The sequence below is a fragment of the Lolium rigidum genome, chromosome 3, assembly GCF_022539505.1.
Source record: "Lolium rigidum isolate FL_2022 chromosome 3, APGP_CSIRO_Lrig_0.1, whole genome shotgun sequence".
In the NCBI taxonomy this organism is placed as follows: domain Eukaryota; kingdom Viridiplantae; phylum Streptophyta; class Magnoliopsida; order Poales; family Poaceae; genus Lolium; species Lolium rigidum.
This window is the reverse complement of record NC_061510.1, coordinates 62,156,749-62,173,459: the sequence shown is the minus strand read 5'-3', so window position 1 is coordinate 62,173,459 and position 16,711 is coordinate 62,156,749. Positions and strand designations below refer to the sequence as shown.

The window sequence follows — 16,711 nt, the reverse complement described above, 5'->3', positions numbered from 1 at the left end:
TGCAAGTAAGCTGGGAAATTGAATACTTACTAATAGATCTGGGTTGTACGTACTGAGGCCAGGATTATTGGCGTTTATCCAAGATCCGTTTGATCCAAAGCTTCTGGATATAGTTTTGTTTGATGCATCAGGTCACTTGGCTAGAAATGGAGAAGGCCACGTCAGTCGGGCAAAGGAGATCAAATAACATATCCATTGCATTTTGGATTTGAGGTACCTCTTTTCCTTTTCTGAAAGTACAACCGCTTCACACATATGTCAGTCGCTCATATGAAATATTAGAAATAGTGTCTATCCTTAATATCAAGACTTAATTTCCCCAAGTATCTCTATCCTACGTTATACCTAAGAACTGTAACTTACCCATTTTTGTCTCAATATTATTAGTGTATCGATCAGACCACCAATACCATAAGTACTCTTTTCCCAAATATTGTATGTGAACCTGCAGTTAATCAATGCACCTTGATATATCCATTGTTCGTGACCTTGAGATACTCCTGTGTTATCCCATGTTAGATATCTGTGATGGCTCTGGAGGTAGAGGCAGCAGTGCTACTGGTGGTGTGGCATGAGATGCGACGCTGCAACAAGGTGTAAGCAGGCGTGCATCAGCAACAACAACCAGCACCAGCAGGACTGGAATGTATTAATTCCTCCCTTTTTTATGATTTATAGCATATCAGGTTCTACTTTGTGATACTTTGATCGATTGACAACTCTATGGATTGGTTAGATAATAATTTGATCTGCTGTGAGACGGGCAATAGAGTTAATTAAAGGATTTTGATTTTCTTTTTGATGGATTATTCCTTCAGGTCCTGTCAGTGGGTATTTTTTGTCTAGATTTCCTGTTGCGTGGTAACTGCTACCACTTTTTGGTTTGACGAGCCATTAAATATGTACAGGGTAGCAAAATGTCTTGCATGCGGAATAAGGTTTGCCGTGCCAACAAGATGAGTTTACCTCCAAACTTTTGAGCAATTCCTTAGTAGAATTCAGTATACCCTTCATATACTTTGTCACTCTCATACTTGATTTCCTTTTTTGTTTATGCAGGTCAAATACATCAGTGAGACTTGCAATTTGGATACCAGCACTAGATATGTTAAATGTTAGAAAGAACATGTATAGGACTAGGTAGAATATCATATTATGGTGGAAGAATGTAAACTGTCTACTCTTGAGATAATTTCCGTGTATACAGTGGTGTTCCCAAAATAACATATATGCCTAGTTTTCAACTAATTTTTTTGTATGGAATGGTGTTCAATAATTAATATTGAATTGTTTGTGATGCAACACACTCAGATTCTGTGTATTATGTTTTATTGGTTGTATATCTCGTATGAGTTATGTTCTCCGGATGCGAAAAATAAATCTTCCATCTTGTACGGTAGAAAATATTATTTGTGAAATAGAATTTTCAAGCCACGTAGAATTTATCCACCAACGCATATAGTTGTTGCTTCGATTCCGTATCTGTTTCGCAACGCTTATTACCATTGGTTACCAACGCAGGTATATGCGTTGCATTGTATCCTTGCAACACCCAAAAACGCAACGCATTTTTATCCGTTGGTATGTGCGCTAGCAACGCCTATATGGACATTTAGATACACATAAGTCTGTAGTGATGTTACAAGTTGAAAGCAACCTCTGAAACTTATATCTTTCTTTGTGTTGCTTCGATGCCTTTACTTTGAATTTATTGCTTTATGAGTTAACTCTTGTAACAGACTTTTGATACTTGTCTTGAAGGTATTATTCATGAAAAGTTTTGCTATATGTTATCTACTTGTTAGCAACTATAGATCATTGCCTTGATTCACTTCATTCATTTCATATGCTTTGTAATAGTATGATCAAGGTTATGTAAGTAGCATGTCACTACAGAAATTATTCTTTTTATCGTTTACCTGCTCGGGACGAGCAGGAACTAAGCTTGGGGATGCTGATACGTCCCCGACGTATCCATAATTTCTGTCGTTCCATGCTTGTTTTATGACAATACTTACATTTTTGCTTGCACTTTATGATGATTTCATGCATTTTCCGGAACTAACCTATTAACAAGATGCCACAGTGCCAGTTCCTGTTTTCTGCTATTTTTGGTTCCAGAAAGGCTGTTCGGGCAATATTCTCGGAATTGGACGAAATCAACGCCAAACCTCCTATTTTTCCCGGAAGGCTCCAGAACACCGAAGAAGAGTCGGAGAGGGGCCAGAGGGCCACCAGACCATAAGGCGGCGCGGCCTGGCCTGGGCCCGCGCCAGCCTATGGTGAGGAGCCCCCAGGCACCCTCCTGCGCCGCCTCTTCGCCTATTTAAGCCCCTTCGACCTAAAAACGCAGTACCAATTGACAAAACTCCAGAAAGACTCCAGGGGCGCCGCCACCATCGCGAAACTCCAATTCGGGGGACAGAAGTCTCGTTCCGGCACCCTGCCGGGACGGGGAAGTGCCCCCGGAAGCCATCTCCATCAACGCCATCGCCTCCATCATGCTCCGTGAGTAGTTCCCCCATGGACTACGGGTTCTAGCTGTAGCTAGTTGGTATCATATCTCCCATGTACTTCAATACAATGATCTCATGAGCTGCCTTACATGATTGAGATTCATCTGATGTAATCGGTGTTGTGTTTGTCGGGATCCGATGGATTGTTACGTTATGATTGTCTATCTATAAAGTTTGTGAAGTTATTGTTGCTGCAATCTTGTTATGCTTAATGCTTGTCACTAGGGCCCGAGTGGCATGATCTTAGATTTGAGCTCTATAATTATTGCTTAGATTGTATCTACAAGTTGTATGCACATGTCACTGTCCGGAACCAAAGGCCCCGAAGTGACGAAATCGGGACAACCGGAGGGGATGGCGGTGAGGTGAGGATCACATGTTGTCACGGAGTGTTAATGCTTTGCTCCGGTGCTCTATTAAAAGGAGTGCCTTAATTTCCAGTAGATTCCCTAGAGGCCTGGCTGCCACCGGCTGGTAGGACAAAAGATGTTGTGCAAGTTTCTCATTGCGAGCACGTACGACTATAATTGGAAAACATGCCTACATGATTAATGATCTTGATATTTTGTCTTAATGCTATTTCAATCCTATCAATTGCCCGACTGTAATTTGTTCACCCAACACTTGTTATTGGAGAGTTACCACTAGTGTAGATAGCTGGGAACCCCGGTCCATCTCTCATCATTATATACTCGTTCTACATGTCATTGGAAGTAGTATCAACTATCTTCTGGTGCCATTGCTCCTGTGTTACTATTACTGCTGCTGTGTTACTGGTACTATTGCTCTCATATCACTGCTACTTTCACATCACCCCTGTTGCTAGTGCTTTTCCAGGTGCAGCTGAATTGACAACTCAGTTGTTAAGGCTTATAAGTATTCTTTACCTCCCCTTGTGTCGAATCAATAAATTGGGTTTTACTACCCGCGAAGACTGCTGCGATCCCCTATACTTGTGGGTTATCAGCGTCGATGGAGAAGACTTCCGGGGGCAATTCCCCGTCCCGGCGGCGTGCTGGAACAGAGATTTTGTCCCCCGAAACGGAATTTCGCGATGGCGGCGGCGCCCCTGGAGTCTTTCTGGAGTATGATTGATTGATATAGGGTTTTCGCGTCGCGAGGAATATATGCCTGGGGGCCCACCCCATAGGGCGGCGCGGCCCCCTCCTTGGCCGCGCCCCAGGGTGGTGTGGGGCCCCTCTGGCCCTTCTCCGTCTCTCCTTCGGTGTTCTGGGTCTGTCTCGGTGAAATAGGAGGTTTGGCTTTTGTTTCGTCCGATTCCGAGAATACTGCCCGAACAGCTTTTCTGGAACCAAAAACAGCAGAAAACAGGAACTGGCACCTTGGCATCTCGTTAATAGGTTAGTGCCGGAAAATGCATAAAATTATTATAAAGTGTGAGCAAAACATGTAGGTATTGTCATAAAACTAGCATGGAACATCAGAAATTATAGATACGTTGGAGACGTATCAAGCATCCCCAAGCTTAGTTCCTACTCGCCCTCGAGTAGGTAAACGATAAAAATAATAATTTCTGAAGTGACATGCTACTAACATAATCTTGATCATACTATTGTAAAGCATATGAGATGAATGAAGTGACTCAAGGCAATGATCTATAGTTTGCTAACAAATAGATAACATATAGCAAAAACTTTTCATGAATAGTACTTTGAAGACAAGCATCAAAAAGTCTTGCATAAGAGTTAACTCATAAAGCAATAAATTCTTAATAAGAGGTTTTGAAGCAACACAAAGGAAGATTTAAGTTTCAGCAATTGCTTTCAACTTTCAACATGCATATCTCATGGATAATTGTCAACACAAAGTAATACAATAAGTGCAATAAGCAAGCATGTAAGAATCAATGCACAGTTGACACAAGTGTTTGCTTCTAAGATAGAAAGAAGTAGGTAAACTGACTCAACATAAAGTAAAAGAAAGGCCCTTCGCAGAGGGAAGCAGGGATTAAATCATGTTCTAGAGCTTTTTAAGTTTTGAAATCATATAGAGAGCATACAAATAAAGTTTTGAGAGGTGTTTGTTGTTGTAAACGAATGGTAGTGGGCACTCTAACCCCCTTGTCAAACATACTTTCAAAGAGCGGCTCCCATGAAGGACGTTATCTCTACCAGCAAGGTAGATCATCCATCTTCTCTTTTGTTTACACATGTATTTTAGTTTTATTTATAGATGACACTCCTCCCAACGTTTTGCTTTCACAAGCCGCGGCTAACCGAATCCTCGGGTGCCTTCCAACATTTCACATACCATGAAGGAGTGTCTATTTGCAAAATTAAGTTGCTTACTGATGAATCAGGGCAAAACACGTGAAGAGAATTATTAGTGAAGGTTAATTAATTGGGGTTGGGAACCCCGTTGCCAGCTCTTTTTGCAAAATTATTGGATAAGCGGATGAGCCACTAGTCCATTGGTAAAAGCTGCCCAACAAGATTGAAAGATAAAACACCACATACTTCCTCATGAGCTATAAAACATTGACACAAATAAGGAGTAATAAAGTTTTGAATTGTTTAAAGGTAGCACATGAAGTATTTACTTGAAATGGCAGAAAAATACCATATAGTAGGTAGTTATGGTGGACACAAATGGCATAGGTTTTGGCTCAAGGTTTTGGATGCACGAGAAGCATTCCCTCTCAGTACAAGGCTTTGGCCAGCAAGGTTGTTTGAAGCAAACACAAGTATGAACCGGTACAACAAAACTTACATAAGAACATATTGCAAGCATTATAAAACTCTACACTGTCTTCCTTGTTGCTCAAACACTTTTACCAGAAAATATCTAGACCTTAGAGAGACCAATCATGCAAACCAAATTTCAACAAGCTCTACGGTAGTTATCCACTAATAGTTTTAAACTACATGATGCAAGAGCTTAAACATGATCTACTTGAGAGCTCAAAACAATTGCCAAGTATCAAATTATTCAAGACAATATGAAGCATTTTCTGTTTCCAACCAAATAGCAATAAACGAAACGACTTTCAACTTCGCCAAGAACATTAAAGTAAATTAAGAACACAAGTGTTCAAATGAAAAGCGGAGCGTGTCTTTCTCCCACACAAAGAGTGGTAGGATCCGAATTTATTCAAACACAAACAAAGATAAAAACACACAGACGCTCCAAGTAAAGCACATAAAATGTGGAAGAATTAAAATATAGTTTCACTAGAGGTGACCTGATAAGTTGTTGATGAAGAAGGGGATGCCTTGGGTATCCCCAAGCTTAGACGCTTGAGTCTTCTTGAAATATGCTTGGGTGACCCACGGGGGCATCCCCAAGCTTATGCTCTTCACTCTTCTTGATCACATTATATCACCCTTCTCTCTTGACCCTTGAAAACTTCTGGCACACCAAACTTCTCATAAACTTCATTAGAGGGGTTAGTACTCAAAAAACTTTAATCCACTTTAGTCCTGTAGTGACACATTGCAAGAACTCAATAAAACATTAGCTACAGCTCTTCACGTCTATAAAGCCTTACTTAAAGTCCACAAGAGACAATGCAAAAAACAGAGACAAAATCTGTCAAAACAGAACAACCAGTAAACACGAATTTTTTCGAGGTACTTCCGTTGCTCAAATGAGAAAACTCAAAACTAATGAAAGTTGCGTACATATCTGAGGAACACGCATGAAATTTTGCGGAATTTTTAGAGTCTCCTACAGAGAGATCTACTCAAATTCGTGACAGCTAAAAATCTGTTTCTGCGCAGAAATCCAAATCTAGTATCAACTTTCTATTAGAGACTTTACTTGGCACAACAATGCAATAAACATGATAAGGAGAGGTTGCTACAGTAGTAACAACTTCCAAGACACAACAAAACAGTAGCAAAATAAAAACATTGGTTATCTCCCAAGAAGTGCTTTCTTTATAGCCGTTAAGATGGGCTCAGTAGATTTTAATGATGCTCACATGGAAAATAGGAAATGAAGCAAAAGGAGCATCAAAAAGCAAATTCAAAACACATTTAAGTCTAACCCACTTCCTATGCATAGGAATCTTGTACACAAATAAATTCATGAAGAACAAAGTGACAAGCATAGGAAGATAAAACAAGAGTAACTTCAAAAGTTTCAGCATATAGAGAGGTGTTTTAGTACCATGCAAATTTCTACAACCATATTTTCCTCTCTCATAATAATTTTCAGTAGATTCATGAATAAACTCAACAGTATAACTATCACATAAAGCATGTTTTTCATGATCCGCAAACACATAATTTTTATCAAGCTCAAAAATAATGGGATTAAAACTTTCAAAACCACTTTTATCAATATAACAAGATGATTGATCAATCTCAAGAGATATGGGACTCCTAGATAAAGTCAAGACCTCTCCAATCCCATTTTCATTAGTAGTACAATTAATAGTATCAAGTAACATAGGACCATCATCTAGAGATTTATCATAAACATTTGCTAAGCAAAACTCTTTAGTACCATGCATTTCGACATCAGGCACAAACAAAGCATTATCATAAGATTTATCAAAATAGCATGGATTATCATGAATAACAGTAGCATAATTATTCTCACAAGTTTTACTCACAGTAAATACTTCAAGAGAATCCACAGGAACATAACATTCATCCTCCTTTGGTAAGCATGGAGGACAATCAAATAGTGTAAGAGATAAAGAGTTACTCTCATTAGAAGGTTGGCATGGGTAGCTAATCCATTCTTCCTCCTTTTGTTCATCACTCTCCTCCTCTTTTTCATCCAATGAGCTTTCAGGTTCATCAATTTCTTCTTTCACAGGTTCCTGCAAATTGTGAGTGCATTCTTGTGCATGAATGAGTCTCTCTTTATAATCAATGATATAAGGATTATTGATGTAATGTTCTATGCAAAAAATCAAGGATAGAAGAGACATAATCTTTAAGGTCCTTACAAGCAACACAGGTTTCATAATTTTTAGACATGAAGGATTCTATTTCATTAGCTCCCATAAATAAAACAAATTGTTCTACTTCTTCGAACCCAAGATGAATATAGTTATTCCAATTATAGTTCATAATTAAAACTTCCTCACTAAAGCCACAGTGGAATTTAAGATGTTTAGCATCCTGTTTAGAGCAACAGTTTATATCATGGCGTTTAAACAAGATTTTAGCAATTGTATTCAATTTTTCTATCACAACACTCATGACTTTACCCTTTCTTGATTCTCTATAATTCATATATAATTCAATAAGCTCCAAATAGGTTGTGGGTTCTTCCATAACAACAATTTTTAATTTTCCGGTTTTTCAAATTTTTATGGATTTTCGGGTATATAAGAAAAATAAAACAAGACAAAAACAAACTAGACAAAAGTAAACTAAGCAAAATAATACTAGACAGAAATAAACTAAGCACAAATAAACTAGACAAAAGTAAACTAATAAAAACAGAGAGAGAGGTAGAGTGTACTCCCAGGTGAACTTATGAGTAGAGCTATGTCTCCCCGGCAACGGCGCCAGAAAATAGTCTTGATAACCCACAAGTATAGGGGATCGCAACAGTCTTCGAGGAAAGTAAAACCCAAATTTATTGATTCGACACAAGGGGAGACAAAGAATACTTATAAGCCTTAACAACCGAGTTGTCAATTCAGCTGCACTGGAAAAGCACTAGTAACGGGGGTGATGTGAAAGCAGCGAGTAATATGAGAGCAATAGTAACGATAACACAACAACAGATAGCTAGGTAACACAGAGGCAATGTCACCAGAAAATAGTTGATACTACTTCTAATGACATATAGGACCGAATGAGTATTTGATGATGAAAGATGTACCTGGGTTCCCAGCTATCTACACTAGTGGTAACTCTCCAATAACAAGTGTTGAGTGAACAAATTACAGTTGGACAATTGATAGGATTGAAATAGCATTAAGATAGAACATCAAGTCTATTAATCATGTAGGCATGTTTTCCATATATAGTCATACGTGCTCGCAATGAGAAACTTGCATAACATATTTTGTCCTACCAGCCGGTGGCAGCCGGGCCTCAAGGGAATCTACTGGTAATTAAGGTACTCCTTTTAATAGAGCACCGGAGCAAAGCATTAACACTTGGTGAAAACATGTGATCCTCATATCTAAGACTTCCCCTCCAGTTATCCCAGTTGTTGTCACTCTGGGGCCTCGGGTTCCGGACATAGATATGTGCAAACAACTTGTAGATACAATCTAAGCAATAATTATAGAGCTTAAATCTAAGATCATGCCACTCGTGCACTAGTGACAAGCATTAAACACAACAAGATTGCAGCAACAATAACTCACAAACTCTATAGATAGACTGATCATAACGTAACAATTCATCGGATCCCAACAAACACAACACCGATTACATCAGATGGATCTCAATCATGTAAGGCAGCTCATGAGATCATTGTATTGAAGTACATGGGAGAGAGAGTACCAACTAGCTACTGCTAGAACCCGTAGTCCATGGGGGAACTACTGACGGAGCATGATGGAGGCGGTGGCGTCGATGGAGAAGACTTTCGGGAGCAATTCCTCGTCCCAGCGGCGTGCCGGAACAGAGATTCTGTCCCCCGAAACGGAGTTTCGCGATGGCGGCGGCGCCCCTGGAGTCTTTCTGGAGTATGATTGATTGATATAGGGTTTTCGCGTCGCGAGGAATATATAGGCGAAAGGGCGGCGGCGGAGGGTGCCTGGGGGGCCCACCCCATAGTGCGGCGCGCCCCCCTCCTTGGCCGCGCCCCAGGGTGGTGTTGGGCCCCTCTGGCCCCTCTCCGTCTCTCCTTCGGTGTTCTGGGTCCGTCTCGGTGAAATAGGAGGTTTTGCTTTTGTTTCGTCCAATTCCGAGAATATTGCACGAACAACTTTTCTGGAACCAAAAACAGCAGAAAACAGGAACTGGCACCTTGGCATCTCGTTAATAGGTTAGTGCCGGAAAATGCATAAAATCATTATAAAGTGTGAGCAAAACATGTAGGTATTGTTATAAAACTAGCATGGAACATCAGAAATTATAGATACGTTGGAGACGTATCAACGGCCGACGGTGTTGAAGCGGCCGCTCGAGCGGCCGGCCACCCATGCGACCTTGACAGCATGCTCATCTTCGAATCGTTGCGGCCAGTTCGGGCTACCGAGCGCGTTGGCCGGAAAGTTCCTCTTCGCCGGCATCATCTGGTTTCGTCGTTCCCTGGCGAGGGCTTGCACATGTGGTCCTGCCGGTGGCGACGGTGGCACGACGAAGTCGGCGTTGGAGATGTGCCAGTCGTGCGGCAGTTTGAACTGTACTAGCACGGGGATCCGCTGCCAGTACAGTACGCCGGCCTCGTCGATGCTAAGCTGCAACGAGCGGAACACGTCGTCGTCGCTGCCGCCGGCCTTGTCGTTGTGCGCCATCGTCGGTCGGTGCGTGGGAGGTTTGCGCAGCGGTTGCGATGGTGGCGGCTAGGTTTTGAGGGGGGGAGAAGAGAAGTGCGCGTCGGTGGGGTTTTAAGGGAGGCGGTTGATGTGGGCATAACCCTTCGGGTACTTGAATTGCCATACCCGGTGCAGACTATGAAGCTGGACCAGCACAAGGACTCAAGAAGCTGGACCCACAAGGAAAATCAACTTGAATTACAAGAAAGAAGACTCCAATACGAATCCTACTAGGACTCTTGTAAACCCTATCTTGGCTGATATATAAAGCCAGGCAGGGGCACCCCTTAGGGACACAATCAGAAACATAAATCATAGAGGTGACACGCCTAGACATCGCAACCCGCAGTTTAGAACTAGATTAGACACAACAACTCCGCCTATGGCGGCCCCCTGTACACATATTTTCATATACTGGATTGCTAGCAGTCCGTAGCGATCCTCCACCGCGGGGACGTGAACCTAGGTACGCCGTGTACCGCCTCGCTCCCAGAACTTCCATCGTCGCCTTTCGCTAAAACCCAAACCCCTCATGGTGGGCATTGCCGAGGAACCGCCTCGTCAGCGGTGGACGCGCATTGAAGACGAGTGGGGAAGGTGGGTGAACGCCGCGTGGCCAGTCGCCGCTTGAGTTTCCGCGCGGGAGACCATTAACGCCGACGACCAACCTTCCCGCGTCGTTTCAGATGCGAACCGTCGCGTCCTCTCGCTGACAAGACACCCCACCTGCGAAAACCGTCATCTCGCGAGGCACCGACGCACCCGATTCACGCCCTTCGCCAAGGGGCCGGCACGGGGTTACCGGTGCTTTTATTGGGCTCGAAAAAGCGCAGACACTATTTGAAACGCGTTTTCGATGCCGGCTCCCAAAATGCTATCGGGGCCTCCGGTGGAGATGCTATTAGCAGGGTATATACAGTATGTGAAATCCTCAAAAATATCCATATTGCTCACATAGTCACCACAAGTAGTCCCGGCACGCTCCGGAATCGAATGCACTGTAACACTGAGCCAATTGCAAACTTCTTCATATTATTAAAGCCTTGAAGGTAGAAAAGCAGTGAAAAAAAGCAGTAAAGTCCAAACACACACGTATATACGTGGCACAGATCTATAAACTGCAAAAACCTAAAGATGGATCATGATATAAACCGTCATCTAACTCATGTTGATGTGATGATGTCCAACTAGGCCACCACCATCTTCGCCTTTTTCTCCAACCTGATGAGATCAAATCCGACGCACCTCCATTATTTACCCCTTTGCACAAACCATGCCGATCACTCCTGTGCTCCCCGCTCTATAAAAATCACACCAAATATGTCTCTTTGTTCTGTCTGTACATCTCTCGATGCATATCTTCTTCAGGCGTTCTCGTGCTTTGGAGCGACCATCTTAACCGCCTCGCCGACCGACAGGAATATCTTGTCGTCGCCGATGAGCTCTGTGAATCTCGCCGCCCGCAGCTTCTGGATCACTATTGGCCCGGGATTGGCGAGGATCAGCTGTAAGTGGCACACCCAGATTGTTCTCTTAGTCAAGTGCTTCGTCCATCAACATTGATTCTTGCGGTAGCAGCTAGTATAGGCAGAATTGGAGTTCTAGTCTTTGTTATTTACCTGAATTTTGCGCTTTTCAAGTGCTTTTAGCAATTCCTCCAAGGCATGGATTCCGCTTGTGTCGATGTCAGTTACCGCTGTTAAGAGTTGGGTCAGTATTTTGAACCATTAGCAATAAATATATAAATGATTGATGCATTCTGGAAATATACTAAACACGTTGTGTTCTTACGAGATAACTCAACAATCAGAAACTCTGTTTTTGACAGCTTCTGCTCCTCCTGTTGTTCTTCCTCATCCCTCAGCCATCTCAGGATCCTGAAAATCGTATATCAGGTGAGGCACGGTCATTTCGATCTATTGTAGCAGTGGAATCATCGTTTTCCTCTATTTGATTCCTTTACTAGTAACTACATCAGTCACTGAAAAAAATACCTATCTCTTGAATATAATAAGTTTACCTCTCTTTAACATAATTGGAGTTCGTGAAGTAAATGGCCGAGTCCACTCTTACAATCAGAACCCCGGGTACCTTGGTAGCTTCTGTGTATTGTTCAACATTCCTATAGATCGTTGTTCTTGGAAGGTTGCCAAGTAAAGCTGTTCTCGGCCGTGTTACTTGAAGAAGAATCTTGCCAAGAGATATTGCAACCTATTCCATACAAGTTCAACAACCATCAGCCAGTGACAATGGAAGGCATTCAACTGGAAAAAACAGGAAAGAAGTTGTAATAACCCGCACCGCAATGAGCAAGCCATACTCTACTGATGCAAATATAACCCCGAAGAATGCTCCTAGGCAGGCCACAAAGTCCATTTTATCAACCTTCCAGAGAAGGTAGGCAGCCTCAAAATCAATTAGTCCAAGCACTGCGTTTATGATGATGGAAGCTAGGATGGCGTTCGGCGTGTACTTAAACAACGGAGTGATCAACAACAGTGTGAGCATTACTACAATTGCCATAACGACATTGGATATTGCTGTTCTGCATCCAGCCATGTAATTCACTGCTGATCGTGAGAAAGAACCTAAAACAAACAACTTTTGTCAGTACTAAGAAGAATGGTATATGTTTATGGGCTCGGTAGATTTTTTTTCGACGGAGTTAGCAGTTACCTGTTGCTACATAGCATGAAGTAAATGAACCTACAATGTTCATGGTTCCTAGAGCCACCATTTCTTTGTTACCATCTATTTGATAGTCCTTCATGGCAGCAAATGTTCGTCCAATCGCAATGGCTTCCTGATAAATTTTCCCATCACTTTTAGCACATTGGTTGATATCCTAGAAATTATTTCCCATGCTACAGATATGAAGCTCAAATAAGTAGTGAAGTTTTTGTTACCGTTAGGGCGACCATTCCAGCTACAACCCCAATTCTGAATCCTTTCGTCAAGTTTGGGCCGCTGAAAAATATGCGATGAAATGACGCTGGATTGATTCCTTGGTCTATGTGTTTGACCTGAAATTGATCGATGATAGATACACTATGTTATACACTTATACTGAACTAATTGATGGCAAAATTTCCAGGTAGCCAAGTATGACTTACAATAGCGACGCCTTGCTTGTCTGCACGAGTGAGGTACACACACAAGGTGGATAAGATGACCGATATAAGCGGCGCGATTGCAGAAACCCAGAAGAGCTTTTTATTCTTCTTAGCCTGAATTATCCCAGTTAGTTGGTATGATCATCACAAATAGTCAAAGAGAAATAATAGTTAATTATAAACATGTAGTATTTTATCTTACAATGTACTTGGCTGCTAGAAGGAATGCCAAGAACGATGCTGCGATCAATATTGTCTGCCAGTTCCACTAAATCAACAAAGCAAGAGTAATCTGAAATATTGGTTTTCATCGGTGAAGTGGGAAAAAAAATAAGGTACGATTTTTCTTACGCCATGGTGAACATTTCCCCAGACAGATTTCATGACTGATATGATATCTGACTTCTTGGTGAAGACCGCAATGCCAAGGAATCCCTTGAGCTGTTGAAGAGCAATGGTGACGGCTGCACCCGCCATGAAACCAACGATGGCGGCATGAGACAAGAACTCTATGATGAACCCTAGCCTGCAGCAAAGTCCGTTCATGAACTACCATTCTAATGCATAACCGAGTTGGTTAACAGGATCTGAGGTAATACCTAAAGAATCCGAGCGCGAACTGAGTGAGGCCCGCGAAGAATGTGGCGGTGAAGGCCAGGCTGGTGTACTCTTCCCGATCCTTGACTGGGTCTAACTCCTGTTGGAGAAGAGTGCCGAGCAGCAGCGACACGACCGCCACAGGACCGATGGCTATGTCCCTGGAACTACCCATCAGGGCATATATCAAAGGCGGGACGAAGCTGCTGTCTGTACATTTAAGTTTCTTATCATCAGTAGCCACTGGAGCAAAATTCTCATCACAACAAGAAGGAATGGATACGCGTGTGTGCGTGTATGTGCACTTACACAGTCCATACTGTGGTAACAGGCCAGCAAGCTTGGCATAACCGATATCCTGAGGTATGCAGAGGCTGGCGATGGTCATCCCGGCGATGAGGTCGCCCTTGAACTTGCCCAAGGTGTAGTTCCTGCCCCAGTCCAGCATCGGGAAGACATGCTGCAGGCCGAGCCACAGCTTCTTGGACTTGGGCTGGTCCTTGAACGGCCTCAGCGGGTCGTCGGAGAAGAAGGTCTCCTTCAACCCGTCGGAGAACTCCGCGAAAGCGCCCTTCTTGGGCGGAAAACCAACCTTGTAGCTGTTGTGGGTATTCTCCGTGCGGCGGCGTGACATCGTCCGGCTGGAGATGTCATCGCCGGGCAATTCTTCACCGCCATCGGACACGGTACGCGGCATTGTGGACGATGTTGCACACGCCTAGGTGCAGAAGGGCACTTGTATCTGCAAACGATGCAGTGAGCACATTGGTCAAACTCTATTCAGAAGGCCAAAGCTGCACGGACTTGCATGACCAACTGCATGCATGGCCCAAAACCCAGGTGATCTGAGCTCTGAACTGAATGAAATGATGTTTTACTTCAGAGCTAAATAAATCTGAAGCCTATGCAAGAACAAGAACAAGAATACAAGCACACAACAGAATTCAACGATCATCGGTCAGTGGCTGTCTAGTGTTTGACCATGGGATCATTCCTAACTGACAAGCCTGGAGAATGGAGAACGGAAGAAAACCTACACGAGGATGCTCTTGGCCCAGGAAGACAGAGGCCTTGCTTGCTTCTTCCTTGGATTGTTCAGAACCTAGCTAGAGAATGTCCATTATATATAGCACTCCGGCTACGATGAATGTCAACCCCTCAGCTTTAAAAGGGCCAAGAGGGATAGCTAGGCTAAGCTGCAAAGTACGAATCTGCGTCGAAAATCGAACCACGTTCAACAGAGCACAGGAAATGCCTACCTAAATGAATAAGATATCCTACACAGCTCATCAGTTGCTGAACTCGTAAATTATTTTGCTTACACAACGTAGTTGTTGAAAGAATGTGCCGATATTTGTCGGAAAAAAAAATGTGCTGATGACAGGTGACAGAAGGAGCAATCAAACTGGTTCAGCTCTCGGTTGAATGCGATTTAAGGAACAGAGATGAGGCCAGACTGGACTTTGATCAAATTCATGTAAGTATACATAAGTACGTTACATGGGAAACTGAATATTCTATGACAATCGGCATCAAGTTGGAGTTGTGAATTTTTGGTACTTTTTCTGGCTAGAAACTTGTCAAGTCATTGACACCACCACACCTTGGGTTAATATGCAGCCAAACTCCAGTCAACCTATAAACAAGACATAAAGGGGGGCAAACTTCTGCAATTTTGACATCCAGGATGACCCAATGCACGCGTTATGACTTATGAAACTATACAGGAACTGGAGGTTTTAGAAGAGCTGCCCACTGCAAAGCACCTTTGTGGAATTCTGGGGCTCTCAATTGCTCTCATCAGCTGATGAAAACGAAACCTAGCTAGTTACCTGCTCTACGCTTTCCATGCTTGACTATGCAGCTATGAACCCATATTGCATATCTGATGAAGACATTATTTAAAGTTTCTTAACCGCAGTTAGTGACAAGTTCCACTACTTATGTCATATTAAAATTTATAACATGGTTGTCTCGGCCTCTCCGGGACTAGGCAAGGCCCAATAATGCAGTTGTTAATTCTAATTATCAACAATCAGAACATGATCTGCAGCAGCAGCTAAGCAAAACTGCATGCAGGTTCAGACCGCAAAATCGACAGTTAGTCTCCGGAAAATCAGATTGGTCGATTAACTACTATTATGTTCAGTAGGTAAGCATGGTCCGCCATTTCCATAAACTTGGTCAAAGAGGCAATGAAAGGAAGCTTAATGTGATTTAGACTGCAAGTATATATGCTAATGCGATGATGCGACAAGGTTGGACGGTCCTGAAATGCACAGCATGCACCGCCTAACAGATTTGATTCCGTGCACTCTCGGTGGCTCTCATCACTTTGATTACATACGAACCTTGCCTACCTCATGCTCTCTCTATCTTTCCATGCCAATGACCCAATGTGCTCTATTTTTTTCATATACAGGTACAGAGTAGGAGCATATGTTGATCAGTGAGACAGTGACTGCACTGTGGAAATCGAGTCTCACACACGGAAACAGCAGTTTATTCATTCATGAAAATAAATACTGAGAAATGAAATTTAAACGCAGTGACTGCACTGTGGAAATCGAGTGTCACACACGGAAACAGCAGTTTATTCATTCATGAAAATAAATACTGAGAAGAGCAGCAGGAGGTGAATTTTTTTCGATCCACCATATACTCCTATCATACAAACCTAGATCAAAGAATTCTTGGTTCGGCCGTTGAAACCAACAAGGCCGTAAGAAGCAATCGACCAAATGAACAGATACAGAAAAGAGAATAAACAAAGTCAGGGACTAAACCCTTTATGACTTCATGTTTTTTACAAAGCTTTTCTGCTGGGCTTTTGCCTGCTAGCTGCGCCAAAAGTATAATGACGGAAAAGCTAGAAGGAGATCGAAAAGAACAAGGGAATTCTTTTTTCTTACTGTGAGGTTCCTGACGAGCACTTCCGTCTAGCTCCAGACCTTTTCCTCCGCTTGCTTTTTTTGGGCCCACCAGTGTTCTACTACTGTACCTTCCGTATTGGATGGTGGGAGTTGATTGGAATATGGACGCGATTGTGGGTCAGGTGATGGACG

At 42.7% G+C, this 16,711-nt stretch overlaps 1 protein-coding gene and 1 long non-coding RNA gene across 2 annotated transcripts; one reads left to right on the top strand and one right to left on the bottom strand.

The window, feature by feature from the left end:
- Window positions 1-11,181: 11,181 nt before the first annotated feature.
- LOC124701682 (sulfate transporter 1.2-like) lies at window positions 11,182-16,474 on the bottom strand. The gene is made up of 13 exons (XM_047233778.1): window positions 16,324-16,474; window positions 13,956-14,388; window positions 13,649-13,856; window positions 13,401-13,575; window positions 13,252-13,317; window positions 13,050-13,163; window positions 12,843-12,959; window positions 12,613-12,739; window positions 12,238-12,524; window positions 11,957-12,147; window positions 11,728-11,813; window positions 11,556-11,632; window positions 11,182-11,441 (listed from the first exon to the last, which is right to left on the bottom strand). The coding sequence occupies exons 2-13, from the start codon at window positions 14,341-14,343 to the stop codon at window positions 11,301-11,303; spliced, it is 1,977 nt and encodes a 658-aa protein (XP_047089734.1). The 5' UTR covers window positions 14,344-14,388; window positions 16,324-16,474; the 3' UTR covers window positions 11,182-11,300.
- LOC124701683 lies at window positions 11,189-13,718 on the top strand. Its single transcript, XR_007002168.1, has 5 exons — window positions 11,189-11,646; window positions 11,765-11,831; window positions 13,031-13,184; window positions 13,270-13,336; window positions 13,423-13,718. It is a non-coding gene; the product is annotated as an uncharacterized LOC124701683 (long non-coding RNA).
- Window positions 16,475-16,711: the final 237 nt, after the last annotated feature.

What these genes read in the sequence shown, in the direction of transcription:
- LOC124701682 (XM_047233778.1), bottom strand. Translation starts at nt 14,343, where the DNA reads ATGCCGCGTACCGTGTCCGATGGCGGTGAAGAATTGCCCGGCGATGAC. An exon ending in ACAAGCAAGGCGTCGCTATT is followed by an intron (nt 12,960 to 13,049) that starts GTAAGTCATACT and finishes GATCAATTTCAG; the next exon opens with GTCAAACACATAGACCAAGG. An exon ending in TCTGATTGTTGAGTTATCTC is followed by an intron (nt 11,633 to 11,727) that starts GTAAGAACACAA and finishes AACTCTTAACAG; the next exon opens with CGGTAACTGACATCGACACA.